Below are 15781 nucleotides of genomic sequence, written 5' to 3' on the forward strand. Positions count from 1 at the left end.
GGGGCAAAACCTCCCTTTGCCCTGGAAGAAGGCAAGAACCAAGAATTCCAAACAATTTATTTTGTAAGAATCAATATATTTTCTTCTTTTGAAATAAATACAAACCAGTTTGAAAGGTGGGGAAATCAATGGGAAGAGGGGAAGAGGGGACAGGCCCCAGTCTTTTTAGTACCAAATGACTCTGGCGCGACCCGGAAACGCAGTTTACAAATGAGAATAATTTAAATTCTCCGCTAATTACAGTATTTACAACAGCAGGGGAGGGGGGTCACCTAGTGCCCCTCTTCTGGGCTGGACAGACATCAATCCCACTGTTAGGCTGGGCAATGCCTGTTCACCTCACCACCTGCAAGGCCTCAGGCCACTAGGCAGTTACGGATTCTGGCATGAGCAGGCATAGGTGGTGGGACGGCCTGTTTTATGCAGTGTCCTAACCTTGGCCCACCACCCTGCACTACAATGCTATGAGGTCTCTGGAGCTTTCTGGCCTGTGGGACCTCCTCTTTCCTTGCACAGAGCCACCATGGGCCCTTGGAGTGTTCTGTACAGTCCAGCTGCACTCAGGGCAGGAGGGACCTCCCCCACCCAACTTCCCCTGAGACTGGCCCCAAGACCAGGAATGAGTCAGTGCAGAGGCCGGTGCCACTCCAGGACAGTGAGCAAAAAGGAGAGAGGTGGCAGGGCACTGTAGGTTGGGCTGTGCTGGGCAGTATCAGTCACTATCACTGGTCTCACTGCTCTGCTCGCCCTGGACCTTGCTGCGGTGCTGCAGAGCCCTGTGATAGGCGATCTGCACTGACTTGCGGATGTTAGACTTGCGGCCCTCCAGCATCTTCTCCTTGTCGAGGTCCTGGTTCACACCCAGAGGAACCAGCTTAGTTCTAGGCAGCCACTGCCTATAAGATGAGGTGAGGAACAAGTCAGTCATCTCTGGGAGAGCAACAAGCACCAGCCTTCCTCACTCCATTCATTCAAAAATACCTCTTGAAAGCCAGGCTGTGGTGGGTACAGGCGTTACAGAGACCAAGAGACATAGTCCCTGCCCTCAAAGTGCTCACAGGAGGAGCCCTGACCTAACCTGAAAAAGGTACCCTGTCCCATAGGCTGCAGGCAGTCTTCACTGATATTAAATATCCTCTGCAGACAGACAAAAAGATTATGTTTGTAAATGAGACAACAGGGATTCAGAATCTGAATGTTTATGCCTGCTTTATCACCATCCTGTCACTACGGAGGCAGAAGTGGGTGGAGAACCACTTTCGTATTTGTCCCAGTCACTGATGGTCCTTTGTTTTCCAGCTATGGTGTTTGTGAGCTGCTGCCCACTCAGTCACTCAGACTCATGGCCAACACAACCATTTTGCTCAAAGATCTAAGTCCCTCCTCCACTGATTTGTGATAGCTTAGTCTGACTGTTGATAGACTTTCCTGGCAGCCTATCCCCATACCCAGGGTTGCATTTGTGGCTGTAAGTCACCAAATACCCCCCTTCTCCCTTACCAGGTTCTCTTGTTGTCGAAGAAGAGGACGAGGTAGAGATGCTCTCGAGCTTCCTGGGTCATCTGCTCCCCAAGTTTCAGCACCTCCAGTGGGGGCACAGGAATGGGAACCCCATGGTGGAACATACCTTCCCGGGGCATCTTTGGATCAATGATCTGAAGGAGTAATAAGACCTTGGTTTTGTTCAGCCCCTTCTTCCCCAAGAATTGGGAGACTCCTTTGCAGCGGGGACATAGAAAGGTTATTATGCCTCCAGGACTGCAATGTTGACCTTCCTATGCTGAACTATTTCAGAGCCCAAGGGGCAAAGAAAAGGGAGAGATGAATAAACTAATTGGGGACTTCTGTCTATCTGCCAAAGACCCTTGTACTCTGCAGCTCAGCAGAATAGTAAAAGTCTGGTAATTGTGAGTCTGCATTCTGGGGTTGACAGGCAAGGGATATGACAAGAAAAGCAGAAGCCTACCAGAGCTGGGTATGATGGATACCCTCGGCATTTGGCCCACACCAGGTCCAGAGCATCCAGAGGGGAGTCTTCATCCTCTGACAGCCAGCCAGGTCCCCGACCCAGACTCTTCCTTACCACTTCACAGGAATGGGAGAGAGAGGGCAGATCAGCAGACAGGGGGCTGGCAAGGCCCAGATACCGGGCCCCCAGCATCTCTAGTCTTGGGCGACAGTACTTACTGCTGTGGCCCACGCTGCGGCCAGTGCCCACGGAGTAGGCCTCATTCTCAGTGCCTGAGGTATCTTCACTGCTATCCTCTGGGAATGTGCCCCGAGAGAAGGAGGGCTTGCCCCTGCCTTGTTTTGAGGGTGTTGTGCTGTAGACAAAACAAGGGGAGCTGAGCTCAAAGGAGAAGGGTGCAGGAGAATGGTGTGGTGGGGTGTCCTTTCTTTTTTAAATCCCTAGCACCTAAAACTTATGGAAAGCAAAAGTCACTTAAAGAATTTCAAATCCAAATGCCCTCTTTTGGGACTAGGCAATGATTTGGCTGATGTGGGTTGGATTTAGCAGTTGTGGTATTGAATGCATGGCCTGTCTAAAAGCAATACTGGTCAGATTTGCCAGATCTAATTTTAAAAAAATTAGGAGTTTTATGTGGCATTTCTGGATTCATTAAAAAGAAAAAAATACCCCACCACACTGGCCAAACAAAGTATGTCTGCAGGCCAAATCCAGGCCACAGAAGGTATCAGTTTACGTCCTCTGCTCTAAAACACCAGGTGAACCCAGTATGGTCCCTCCACTCCATTATGGTGAAATTCACATCTATTCCATTATTTTGCAGAGAACCTTGGGTTTCAGCCATCTTAATCTAGGCTGAGATGGCTGCCACCCCACCTCCCATAGGGAAACCCAGAAGAGCAACCCAGAGGCAGGCTTCGATCTGGAGAGCTGGTACCTGGTTCGGTCTGAGGCAGCGCTGCTGCTGCTACTGCTGCTGGACTCAGAGTCTGAGCTGCTCCGGGGAAGGCTGCAGTCATTACGATATACCAAGAAGCTCTTCTTCACTGGCTGGTTCCCACTGCTGAAGCCATTGGCTGGTAAGTCTTGGTTGGGGGGAGGAGGAGGGGGAGGAGGGAAGGAATCGGTCAGGAAGATGTAGATCAGAGATGGCATGGGGGTCGGAGGTACTTAGAGCCTTGCTTCCCCTTCTGGAAAATTCCTCCAACCTTGGCCAGCAAAGCTAGCTCTGGGCAGTGTCCACCACAGTTGGCCACAGCTCTGCCCCACCCCTTACACTTCCCTTGGCAGTTATAGACCTTAGGACACACAAGGCTTAAAGGGCAGGAGATCCCCAAAGGAGGGTGAGAAGAGAAGAAGTGAAGTGATACAATGGAGGGGGCCCTGGATGGGAATCTAGCTGGATCAGTGTCTTTGGGTTTCAGTTTCCCAGTCTGTAAAATGAGGGGATTGAATTAAAGGATTCCTAAGGGCCCTTCTAGCTTTGACATATTATGGGCAAATGAAGGGATAGGTGGAAGTTATGTTGGGAAGGATGGCAGCTTTGCTCACTCTCTTGGGGGACTGGGTGATGGTGAGGCTCACCCATTGGGGGATCTTCTGTGGATTTATCACTGTCGCTGTCTGAGCTCGAACTGGGCCGGGGGCTCCTACCCCGCTTGCGCTGACGGAGGGAGCCCATGATGGGGAGCTGGGGGGGCCCCACAGGACTGCCTCCGTGGCTGGGGGTCATCTGGCTCTCCCGGTTTTTGGGGGGCCGGCCCGGCCTCTTGGGCGGTCCAGCTGTCTTCGGGTTCTTTTTGGAGAACAGAACTGAGGTTCTCCTGCCCACCTCATGTGCGGGGGTTGAGGACATGTTGGGACCCAGGCCTGGAGCAGAGAAAGAGAGAAGGAGAGTTGGTGAGGGGCCTGATGTGGGAAGGGTAAATGTCCAGGATATGCCCTGGGTGTATAGGACCATTATTTCAGCTATTGTTGGGGAGATGAGTTGGGGATCATGGAACTGGGAACAGTGTTTCTTACACAAATAGCCACAGAGGCAGCTAAGAGGTCCCTGACTAGGGAATGAAGGAGAAAGTACAGCTAACTATACAGGAAAGACCTCTGCCTAGGGGATGGCAGGGGCTAAGTGTGTGCTTCAGAGTCAAAGTCTGATTTGCTTTGGGGTACACCTTGCTATGGGGTTCAGACCTTTGCTTGTCTCCTGGCTGCTGCTCTCCTCAGCGGCACTGTCTGTCTGCCCATCTTTGTCGCAGGCTGCTGGGTGGGGTGTCAGGCTGCCCCGAATAGAGGGGCCATGACGGTCAGGCCCATCCCTTCCAGTTTCCCGCTGATGGGCAAGCTTCCTCCGCAGTGCTGTCATCTCTTTCTTGATCATCTTTGCACGCCGTGAACGGCCCACACTCTGCTTGCTGGCATTCACTTCATCCAGCCGCTCCAGCAACAACTTCAGCTGCTCTTCCACTGGCAGGTGCTTCTGGTTCTCCAGCAGGACCAGCCGTTCTTCCTCCGCTGCTAGGGGGCGATGAGGGGAAAAGATCAGACTCAGGGAAGTTCTCTGGGCCCCTTAAGTCTTGAACAGTCAGCAAGAAACCCACTCTTCTCCCCTCAGTTTCCCACCAGAAACAGCCATAATATAGCAGCACCAAGAAGTGGACTGGCAGACATTGCTATCCATTCACCGAATCTGGCTTCCTGGGGAAAGCCTGCCACTGCTCAGCCTAACTGCTTCCTGCCTATACTGCCTGCTCCCGGAGTGGGACTTTTGGAAAGCTGTTCATCCTTAGCATTGGCCTCTATGTGTGTGTGACTCATCACCCACCATCTTCAGTGTGGTGTGGGGCCTCTTCTCCAGTCAGGTTGTGGGGGATATGCATGCCCGTCTCAAAGTCGATGCCCATTTTTTCTGCCTGGCGCCTGGCCTGGCGGAGCACAGCACCACCCTGCTCACGGAGCCGCACTGCTGCCCGGTAGAAGATGGTGTCCTTGGCGTTATACTTGAGGCAGTTGCTGACGATGAGGTTGAAGTCCTCCTCAAAATCATCAAAGTTCAGGTAGCGGTAAGCCTCCAAGTTCTGCTTCATGGTGAAAAAGTCCATGGGCTTTTTGATGTGGTCTAGATAGTCAGGTACCTAGGAGAGCAGGGTAGGTGTTGCTAAGTGGAGATATGCTTCTCACGCCCCCTGAACCTCTGATCCTAACGCCACCCCTTGAAAAGCATCCAGTAACTTCTTCCCACCACAGAGGTAGGCATATAGCACAGAGGAAAGGAGGGGTGAATTCAGTGTTGACTTTACCAGTCACAAGCTGTGTGACCTTAGTAAGTCTCTTAACCTCTCTGGGCCTTCTTTTCCTGGCCTGGAAAAAGTGGTAAAATTACTGCTAAATCCTCCTCCTAGAGCCATATGAGGCTTCAATAAGGAAACAGCTAAGGGTGTCCACTGGAAATGACACCACCTTGCATTCCTACAGCTTGTTTTTGCTTCTCATTAAGACTTACAAGGAGGCTGCTGCCTCAGGCCTCTCATTTTATAGTTTTTAGAGAGAAGAGTCTGCCAGTCAGGACCTTTAGGTGCTGAACCTTCTAAAGTCTCTGTTCTAGGGTTCAGTACCTTGAAAGTGTCTTCCTGCCTTGGGATTATTCATTTGGCATACTCAGTCCCTGCCTCTGGGGAAGGAATTCAGATTGCCTCCTATTCTGGGCCCTTGGGGTATTACAGGAACAAGACAGAGTCCAGGCGATACGTGTAACTCCAGTCATCCTGGAGCTCCAGGGCCACTGGCCCCTCTTTTCAAGGTCCTGTCCTAGTCCCCAGCCCAGACCTGCAGCAGGGGTCCAATTGGGAGAGGAACAGAAAGAAGGTGGAGTGAGGGGAAGGGATTCTTACTTCGTCCAATTCGGTTACCTCAGACAGAGGGACCGGCTCGCTGAAGATGTTGCCTGTGTCCTTCTCTTGGAGCTGCTCCAAAGTTTTGCGAAGCAGGATGAGGAAAGGGGTTAGCTGCATCTCCATGGCAATCTGCTGGACCTTGATCTGACGCAGAGAAAGGCCCAATCAGCCAGGCCCAGGTCAGTCCCTTGGCAGGGAGTCTGAGGAGATGGTCGCAGCTGGTGTAGGAATTCTCCTTCTCTCCACCCCCCCGTAGCTGGGTGTACTAACTCAGGTCTACCTTCTACAAGGCCCCGCCCAGTGAAACAACAACTACTCTGGCCTTTCTCTTCTTGACTGAACTTACAGCACTAGTTGCCTATATCAAATAATTCAGAGTTCCATTCATACTCTCCTGTGACAGTCTGCTTCTGGTGGGCCCAAGAGCACACTGTGCGCCAGGAGACCTGACTCCCAACATCAGCCTGTTGCTTCCTGGCTAGGTGACACATGCTTTTCCTTCTCCCAGATATGTTCTTTCCTCTTTAAAATACAGCTGGCCCAGGGGTACTCACTGTCTCCCTTTTGAGTTTCTCTCGCTTGCGGATCAGCTCCACCAGCAGCCGAGCTCGCTCTAGGTCGTGCCGGAGCCGCTGCCAGGACTTCAGTTGTTCTTTGAGGGCCCAGTTCTTATCCTCAGAATCTCTCTGTAGAAGCAAAAAGGGGCCAGGAGATGATAAGGGAGCCAAAGGAAAGGCTAGAGGGGAGGACAGACCAGCAAACTTGGGTTCAGGTAATACCAAAGGAGGGCGCACATGAATTTACTGGCAGGTTTGCCAGCTACAGTGGGAGCCCCTCAACCCAAGTGTCTCCTATGCCAATCCTTGGTATACACTTGTGGAATGAATGGGTGAACACATAGGCACAGTACCCTTCTACAAGGATAATCTGTCAGGATTTCTTCCTGGGTCTGGTTAGAAGGCTAGCTTAACAAAGGAAACAGCTTGTGCCTTCAGACACTGACTGCTATAGTCATAAATCTCGATTCTTATCCCCTGGCCCTAGTTCCCAGAGCCCACAGGGAACATGACACAGTACCCCGACTTGGTCACAGTTCCTCTGAGACTGCAAGTGTGTCTGCAGACGACGTAACAGTGGGACCCCATTCCGTGACTGCCGCTTCAGTGTCCAGTAGCTATGCAGCCTCTGCATGAACTGGCTCTTCCTTTGAATGGTCAGGCGGTTGGTGATTTTACTGAGCCTGGGAAGCAGAACAAGTTTTCTTAAATAAAACAAGGGCCTCTGGCTAGTTGAGAGTGTCTGAATGGGGCTGAATAGGGAATAGGTCTACTGTCAATGGCACCTCAGCAGACTGGAAGCCAAGATCCCAGCACTAAACCAGATCCCTAACCCTGTTCCCCAGGGGGTTAGGGAGTTTGGCTCCTAAGACCGCTCTTGTCACTACAGCCCAGAGGACCACTTTACCCTGGGATACCCAGCTCAGACTGAGTCTTATCAGGTTTTAAGATAAAGTATAGCAATAAACTATAGGAAATCAACTAGGGACATAAGAGAGTTAAAAATAACTGATCAAAGCCTGCATTTGGACTTACTGATAGCAGTATCTACTTTGTGACTTTTAAGCATTTCCTTCCCCCTTTTCATTCCATTTCTCCCTTAAGAATCAGACTATTTCTTCTATTGTGGCTGGTAGCTATTACATCCTTTCTTCATTACTTGAACCAGACCATCAAATGAAGGTCAGTTTAAAATACGTTAGGTCTGCCAGATAAAAATCAGTTTGAGGCTCCTAATGTAAAAGTCAGGTGACCTGTTAGAGCTAATCACTTTTGGATTTTTTAAAACTTCTATATAGCTCCTGCTAGGAAGAAGACAACCTAACCCTGTCACTCCACTCAGGGGACTGTCAATCTTCAAGAGGGCTTGTTCTTCCCTTAGTAACCTGTCCACCTGCTCCCCACATACCTGTGTGGTGGGATGCAGGGCACTGACACCACAGGTGCAGCTGCCCTCTTCTCTGCCAGGATCTTCCGCGCCTTCTTCATCTTAATCCGGGATTTGGCCTTGGCCTTCTTGACTTTCTCTGAACTCCAACTCTTACCCTCATCCTCTTCCTCATCCTCTTCCTCCTCACCCTCACTGTGGGACATGGCAGGCAGGCGGCGTGCCGAACCAGGCGGTGTATGGATGTCACAGTAGGCTGTCTTACGGACGCTGAAGGAGGTGCCGTTGGCACCTGTCTCCCGAACAGGCTCCATCTTCATGTAAAGGCCGGCCTGCTGGGCGCACGTCACGTGGAAGGCCGTGTAGCAGTTAGCCTTGTGGCACTGGATGCAGGCCCCTGAACCCCGCTGTTTGCAAATGTAGCAGGTCAGCTTCCAGCGAGCTGGTGGGATGTGCTCAATGCTGTCAATTGGCTCCAGGAAGACTGTGTTGGCGAAGCAGACCTCAGGTATCCACAGGGCACACACCACATGGGCCCAGCGCCCGTCATCTGTCTGCTTAAAGGCACCACCCTTGTTGGGGCACAGGGCACAGTCCACAGCACGGGAGGGTGATTGTAGGCAGCGGCGGCACAGCCACTGGCCCTCAGGGATATAGGGGACACCATAGCACTCCTGGTGCACAGCCAGGTTGCACATGTCACAGAAGAGGATGACATTGCTGTTCTGGCATTCACCATCATTACAGATACAGCACACAGCATCCTCGTCCACTAGTGCATTGGGGTCGCCTTTATTGTGGCTCTCAAAGTAGGACTCCTTCTCCAGCCTGTCCATTAAGTACTCAAAGATCTCCTGCGGGATGGGACTCACACCCTCTGTCTTCCGTCGCTCATTCATGATATCCAACCAGATATAGTCCTCTTCATCCATGTCATACTCTACCTCCTCATCCAGCTCCTCTGCTGACTTCTCGATGTACCTGCAGTACACACAGGCAGCTCAGCATCATATGGTTGAGATTTCCCTCCCTTAAAGACAATGGGTTACATTTGCCAAGCACTTACTCTAAGCCCCCTGTACATGTGTTGTCTCATTCCACCCTTACCTATAGGTCCTATCATCATTTCTGTTTGCAGGAAAGGACACATAGGTTTGGAGAGGTTACTTCACCTGCCCCAGCTCCCTTTTGAGAAGGTGGTAGAACTGGGATGTGGTATCAGGCCTGCTAACTCTGAATCTCCCATCCTAGATGCTAGACCCCTCCCTTGGAGTGCAGTGGCTCCTAAGGCGAGAAGGATGGGGCAGCTAGGACCCACTGGGATGGTCTGGATGATGGTACAAAGAGTCAGGGGAAGGAATGTCCTCAGAAGTCACCTGAAAATTATCTGTAAGTTATTTTAGCACCAGCTAGCAGTGTCCCGAATGAGCTGCTGTGGGTCTTGTCAGCTGTGCCAGCACAAGCTCAGGGCTCCCTCAAACTACAGGTACTGTGTGGTTGTCTGGTTAGTCTTGGGAGAGAATAGTCAGAACAACTAAGATTTCCTGAGCATTTATTGAGAGCCAGGCATTGTGCTAAGTTATCACATTTACTGTCAACATAGCCATAGGGTCAGTGTTTTCATTGCTCTCATTTTGCAAAGGAGGAAATGCAAGCTTTGAGAAGTTAATTGCCCAACACAGAAAGGTCATACAACTGGGAAGTGGCAGAGCCAGGATTCCCACTCTGCAGCACTCACTGGACCAGCAGAGCAGGCTCCCATGCCCTAACCATGCTCTAGGGCACCTGGACTCTAGTACTGTAAAGCTACAGAGAGCTGCAATGGAAAGAATGGCTTGGCTTCTAACAAACCTAAATTTAAATCTTGGCTCTCCCATTTTGTGGCGTTCAGAACACCACTGCTCTTTTCTGAACCCAGTTTTATTGACAATAGAATTAAGATAATACTACTTATTCCCAAAGATGCAGTCAGGATTAAATGGAATTCCAAAAATGAATGGGCCAAATCGAATGGCCCATAGCTGGCTGCCCATTCTCTCTCAAGGGGAACGGGGTCCTGGTGCTACACCAGGCCAGGCAAACATAGGCTGTGAAGCCATGCGTTGTATGCTAGCAGGCAAGTGAGCTGACCTCCTTGAGCCTAGGTTTCCTCATCTTAAAGTGATGATGCTAACATGAACCTATTTCATGTAGCTTTTGTGAGCATTAAATAAGTGAATACAGGTAAAGTGGTCAGGAACAGGACCTGCCATGCAGCAAGTATTCAATAGATGTTAGCTTTATTATTAGCTTTTGCATAGCCCTGACCCACCACCTTGCTTTGTATTACAGCTGTTTATGTGCTGAGCTCCTCCACTACAGGCTAGAGAGGCAAGAACCTCACAGAAATAGGTTCTCAGGGTTGTTCACTTGAAAGGCATTTTGAGAAGGAAAAACATTAAAATGCTATGTCTACCTGAAGCAGCTTATTCCTTAGTGCTTTACCTCTTCTCCCAGGTGGCTGCAATGTCCTCATCCTTGAAAAAGGGTGTGGCTCAGGGCTACTGTGAACCATAAGACCCTTTCCAGACCTTGGCAACAGCTCTAAAACTTGTCTTTGCCATGACACACGTAACACACTTCCACAGTGCACCCGGATTACAGGCTTGCTACAGCACAGATAAAGTAGGCTACATGTCATACACAATTCCTGGCACACCACCCTCCCTCTCCCCCTTAGATATATCGGATGCAAACAAGAAAAGTGGTGTTATTAGAGAGGTGACCTGGAATCTTCCTTCCGAAACTTGGGCAGTTTTGCTAATAGTAGTAATAAATTATACCCAACACACCTCCAAACTGATGGCAGTGCGCCAGCTGAAACTGCTGCCCTGGAGAATAGCCTGGTTCCCCAGGAGGAAAGAGGGAATCTGAGTGGAGGGAGGGAGAAAGGGAGCAGAATGAGTTGGGCTGAGCTGCCCATCAAAGCAAAGAGTGCCCTTCCGAGGGAGCCGTTAGGAGAGCAGACAGGCCCCCAGAGGGGTCTCTGTGTTGGGGATGGAAATGACAGTCAGTGCCACCAGATGGAAAGCCGGAAGGAGGTGGAGCTGGGCTGGTCAGACGAAAGAATGGAAGAGAGGAAGAAGACTGGCTAACATGTGAACAGGGGAAAGAGAAAAGTGACATACTAAGCCAAATTACTTGGGTTCCCACAGATTCACTTTTATGAGATTTAGTATAACATCATATGGATTATACTTTTAGTAAAAACCTTTTAAGTCTTTCTCAGAGATCAGACCTTCTGATTAGTTTGCACCAAAGACTGCACCTTAACTAACTCATCAAAATGCTTTTTGCCTTGGATGCCAAGACTCTCAGAGGCAAGTTATATACTTGGTTTTTGCACCATCCTTCGGCTAGACTTTATGTAATTCAACCACCATCCTGCCCCTAATCCTTCACTTTTTTTACCGCATGTTAAAGAAATTTAGCCTATGCCTGTGACTTCATTAGGAGCCACTGTAATTACTTTTGGGGAGGAAGTAGATTACCAAGAAACAATTAAATGAAATAAAGGGCCACTGGAGGAGTACAAAACATAGTTGGTGGACATATTGATTAGGCATGCTGAAGGATGGGTGACAAGAAAGGAATGAACAATGGGAAAAATTTTTACCAAGTAAAAATTACCTCTGTGATTTACAAGCTGCTTTTAGGACCTTATAAATCAGTGTTCCTTGTCCTCTACCTTTAGGCAGGCAGAGGAATATTAAACCTACTCTACAGATGGGGTCCTAGAACACCAGAAGCCAGATTCCTTTCCCAAGGTCACACAGTGACGGAGTGGAGTCAGAACCAGAGAAGGGATCCTTTGATAGAGTGGAAATAGTGCAGCTCTGGAGTCAGAGGAACCTAGGTTTGAATACTGGTTCAGCTTCCTACTGGCACATGACTTTCGTCATGTCTGGCCCCTTTCTGAACTGTGGTTTCCTCATCTGTTGAATGAGAATAGTATCTACCTGAGTGAGTTGTGAGAATAGTATGTGGGGAAAAAAAGAAAATTAAAAAGAGAATAACATGAAGGAGTAGTTACAGTAAGTGCCACCATCCTTAGCTGGAGTACTGTTCCTCTCACTGCCATGATAGGACTACTGTGCTCCTGTTACCCTTCATCCCTGCCACTCTCCTATCTGCTGCCTATCTCCTCTCTCTGGCTCCTGAGCCCTGTTTGACCAGTGTTCCAGAGATGGGAGGCAGAGGCGGCCTTACCGATAATAGGAAGTTGGCCGGGGAGGGGCATCAGGGGTATCCTGGTCCAACTCCCGGTACACAACCTCTGGCAACTTTGGAGTGGTGCTGGCAGAAGCATTATGGTGGTGGTGATGGTTGGAATCCTTGCGCTTCTCCTTGTTCTTATGCTTGCCTGACTTGGGAGTTGCAGCTGGTGTCTCTGTGTTCTCTTTGTTGCTGCCATTTTCAGGGGCCTCCTCGGGGGCCTCCTCATCCTCTGACACCACATCGAGGTTGTCAAAGATGCTGATGCGATGGACGCGGCCATGCAGGTCCACCTCCACCATGCGCTGGGCCTGTGCGTAGCTCATCACCTCACGGCCCGGTGACTGTGATACCTCTGAGGGGGTGGGTGACTGCTTGTTGGCTGGGCGTGACTGGCGCCCCTTCTTCTTGTGCTTGCGGAGTGGAGTCTGCTGAGGAGGTGGTGGGTTGTCGTGGTCATAATGGTACAGGTGATACTCAATACCACTGTAACTCTTGTAGACCTTGCGGCAAGTCTCCACAGGGCACTCATATGGTGGCTTAGTTGCCCGCAAATTGTGGCAGAAAGTCTTCACGTCAAAGTCCACCCCCATGCTGTCACATCTAGAATGTACAGACGAGTTAACAGAGGCCTAGGATGAGTTACTGGCCACCCACTCCACTCCCTCCAACCCTTTCTCTTTTCAAGGATCCTGGCCAGCCCACCTCTACAGCATCTCTAAGTATCATCTCCTCCACACCATGGCCATTGTGTGGGCCTCACCTCTTGCCTGGTTGCTCTGCCCTCTGCCTCAACCTTCTAGCCTAATCTTGCATAATGTGGCCAGAGTGATCTTTTTACCAAGTAGCAACAGTCATTTCAATCTCTGATTAAAATCTTTCTGATGTTCCCTACTTCAGGATATCCAAATTCCCTATGTTGACATTCAAGGGCCCCTTTCACTGTCTGGTCCTAGTCCTCCTTCCCAGACTCTTCTTTTCACCAGTTACAGCTGTGCTTCTGTCTATCCAGGGCAGCTTGCCATTTCATAAAAGTTATAACCTCTCATTCTTGCAAGATGATCTCTATTTGGAATGCCTTCCATCCTCTCTTATTGGTGAGCTCCTACTCATTCTTCAAAACCCAGATCAAGTGTCACTTCTTTTGGTATGACTTGTCTCTCCTATGGGGAGCTGTTTTCATAGCATTCCATTCTCACCTGTGTCTCCTCCCCACCAGACTGGAAGCTGTGCGGTGTAGGCACCAGAACCCACCTCTATATCCCCAGTACCAGAATAGCTGAATGAGATCATCAGATTTGGAGCTGAGAGAGATGGATGAAGACTAGTGTTAGCCCATGTAGAAGCCTGAATGGGTAGCCAATGATGTAGTCCTGGACTCCAGCAGAAATCACTGGATCACAGAAAGAATTAGTTCACTTCTGAGGTCTTTAGGGAGTCTATCCCCTGGCCCTCACAGTGGTACCAAGCCCTAAGTGTACAGACAGGAACAAGGCAATCCAGGCACACTCAATTCCATGCTGGTCTTCAGGGCCCTCCCTTTCTCCTCTCCAGTGTTCCTGGGTGAATGAAGACAGCAGATGGCACCAACCCCCAGGAAGCCCAGCTTAGTCAGAGAATGCCCCAGTTTCTCCAGGCTTAGTTGAGTTTAACAATTCAGCTAGGGGCTTGGCACCATTCCAGACAGTGCCACCCTGAGCTCCCTGACAGTGACACCTCCCCCCCCCCCCAGGCCTCTATCTTCCTGCAACATAACCAAGCAAGTGGGCTGCTTCAGTGTCTCTGTCAAAGCACCTGACTTTCCCATTAGTAAGCTACTACTTCAATTCCAGCTTCCTTCTACTTCCTACCTGCTTCTGTGCCTTTAAAAACAGACCAATGGTAAGCATAAATAAGCTATCCTTTTTCAATGATGGGTCCCTGGTGAACGTAGCAGCTCTGCTGCCCTGGCTCCCTGGCTTCCTAAGCAGCACAGAGCCCTGGGCAGATGTCCCGCTGGGAGTCAGCGGCAGAGGCACAGGGGAGGAGCCGAGAACTCAGATCTGAAAACCCCTGGGTAGGGCTCAGGGCCCAAGGGTAAGGCGGCTGAGCTCAGGGGTCTGGAGGAAGCAGGGGGCGGGAGTCGGAGGGATCAGGCCAGGCCCAGGCGGTGCCCGCAGCCCTCTCCCGGATGCGGCGACGTTTCCCTTTTGTAGAGGTGTAACAAGTTAAACAAGACTCTCCTCCTGAGGTTGACTTTGGTAGCCCCCGAAGGATACATTGTTGCCCTGGGACGCCTGCTGGGAGCGAAGTCACTGTCAGTTCTCCCGGCTGGAAGGGCCCGAGGAGCAGCTCAATGCACTCCCCACAAAAGTAGTCAAACCCTTCCCCGTTAGCCACTCCCGCCCTGGTCCCCGGCCCGCACTCACCGGCCACCTCGAGTCCGGGCTCATGGCCGGGGCCGCCCGCCGGGGCTCCGACTTCACTTGGGGAGGCCGGCAGGGAAAGATGGGCCGGGGAGGGGGAGCCCCAACTTCGGAGACCTCAGACCTCGCCACCCCGGCCCCCTGCCGCCCCACGCTCTGGCCCCGGCTCCCTGGGATTCCCGCGCTGACCCCCTCCGCTCCCGGTCCTGCCAGCGCCCCGGTGTCCTCTCAACTCTCTCGGCTGCCTCTTGTTTCGAGATCCCCTAAGTTGCCCAGCATCCGGATCCAGCAGTGCCGGAACAATGGAGACTCCCGGAGGCAGCGCGGGGACGGCGGCCGCGGAGACAGTGGCGGCAAAGGAAGGGACAGCAGCGGCGGCAGCAGCGGCGGCGACGGCGTCTGCGCAGGGTAAACCTGGTGCCAAGGCGCTGCCAAGCTGCACTTTCGCCACAGATCCCCGCCGGCCAGCTGAGGCTCGAGAGACCATTCTCTGGCATTCGTAAGGGCCCCTGAATACTCCACAGGCCTTCTCTAGCACCTGTATCTTAGAGTGAGTTTATGGAGACTGAAGTCGCAGCACCCGAGACGCAGAATTGTCGGGCGGACTGTGTCGAATCTGCGGCTGCAAACATTAAACATGGGGCTGGGAATGAGGAGCCCGCCCTTCTCCCTTCCCCCTCTGTCTCCTCCCTCCCTTCTCCCTCCCCACTGCTGGCGCCGCGGCTGTGGTAAAGACCTGGCCTTGGTCTCCGAGGAAGGCAGCGAGGCGGAGCCGGAGCCACGGGGCGGGGCTGGAGGCCTGGCCGAGAGCAAGAGGGACATGGGTTTGAACCTAAGGAAGGTCGGTATTTATGGACAGAGGAGGGGCAGGGCTGGAAGAGAATTAACTAGTCTGTGAGGCGGAATTTGGGAAAGGGCGGGGCTCAGTGAAGGGGGCGGGACCATCTGTAAAGCAAGGCTTACCTGGGAGAATAGGGACTTAACACCGGCAAATAGTAGGGCTAAACTGAAGGGTGGGCCTCAGAAAATAGAGGGCGGGGTTTTGGATTGACCTGGAAGGTGGAGTTGGGTGGGCTAGCGAGAAAGGACAGACCTGGGAAAAGCAATCTAGTCTTCAAGGGAAGGGGCGGGGCTTTGGAAAGGTGAAGAAACAGGACTGGACAGAAAGGAAAGGTGTGGATCCAGCAGAAGGGGCTGGATTTGGGGAGGTGCAGAAGGCTGTTGGGGTGTGAAAGGGCATATCTACTGTAAAATGGGATTCAGATGCCTGATATCCTGTAGTTTGGTGGGGAAATGTATCACTGCTAGTTTGCCATTTG

At 51.4% G+C, this 15781-nt stretch overlaps 1 protein-coding gene across 11 annotated transcripts; it reads right to left on the minus strand.

The window, feature by feature from the left end:
* Positions 1-42: 42 nt before the first annotated feature.
* Positions 43-14848, minus strand: BRPF1 (bromodomain and PHD finger containing 1). Of its 11 annotated transcripts, none has more exons than XM_037055646.1 (14): positions 14466-14848; positions 13257-13361; positions 12052-12660; positions 7825-8784; positions 6937-7099; positions 6414-6545; positions 5857-6003; positions 4791-5100; positions 4160-4483; positions 3554-3838; positions 2907-3054; positions 1967-2324; positions 1501-1655; positions 43-896 (listed from the first exon to the last, which is right to left on the minus strand). In XM_037055646.1, the coding sequence occupies exons 3-14, from the start codon at positions 12648-12650 to the stop codon at positions 713-715; spliced, it is 3765 nt and encodes a 1254-aa protein (XP_036911541.1). In that variant the 5' UTR covers positions 12651-12660; positions 13257-13361; positions 14466-14848; the 3' UTR covers positions 43-712. The 11 variants fall into 11 exon arrangements, with proteins under 11 accessions (XP_036911541.1, XP_036911540.1, XP_036911542.1 ...); XM_037055653.1 differs by lacking the exon at positions 13257-13361 and having other exon boundaries at positions 60-896; positions 1967-2085; positions 2188-2324; positions 5875-6003; positions 14466-14847; XM_037055650.1 differs by lacking the exon at positions 13257-13361 and having other exon boundaries at positions 60-896; positions 1967-2085; positions 2188-2324; positions 14466-14847.
* Positions 14849-15781: the final 933 nt, after the last annotated feature.

The sequence above is a fragment of the Sturnira hondurensis genome, unplaced genomic scaffold (assembly GCF_014824575.4).
Source record: "Sturnira hondurensis isolate 20B ecotype Veracruz unplaced genomic scaffold, ASM1482457v3 Scaffold0008723, whole genome shotgun sequence".
NCBI classification, from domain to species: domain Eukaryota; kingdom Metazoa; phylum Chordata; class Mammalia; order Chiroptera; family Phyllostomidae; genus Sturnira; species Sturnira hondurensis.

What these genes read in the sequence shown, in the direction of transcription:
- BRPF1 (XM_037055645.1), bottom strand. Translation starts at nt 12,650, where the DNA reads ATGGGGGTGGACTTTGACGTGAAGACTTTCTGCCACAATTTGCGGGCA. An exon ending in CACAGAAGATCCCCCAATGG is followed by an intron (nt 3,055 to 3,553) that starts GTGAGCCTCACC and finishes CCCCCAACCAAG; the next exon opens with ACTTACCAGCCAATGGCTTC. An exon ending in GCTGCCTCAGACCGAACCAG is followed by an intron (nt 2,325 to 2,906) that starts GTACCAGCTCTC and finishes TTTTGTCTACAG; the next exon opens with CACAACACCCTCAAAACAAG.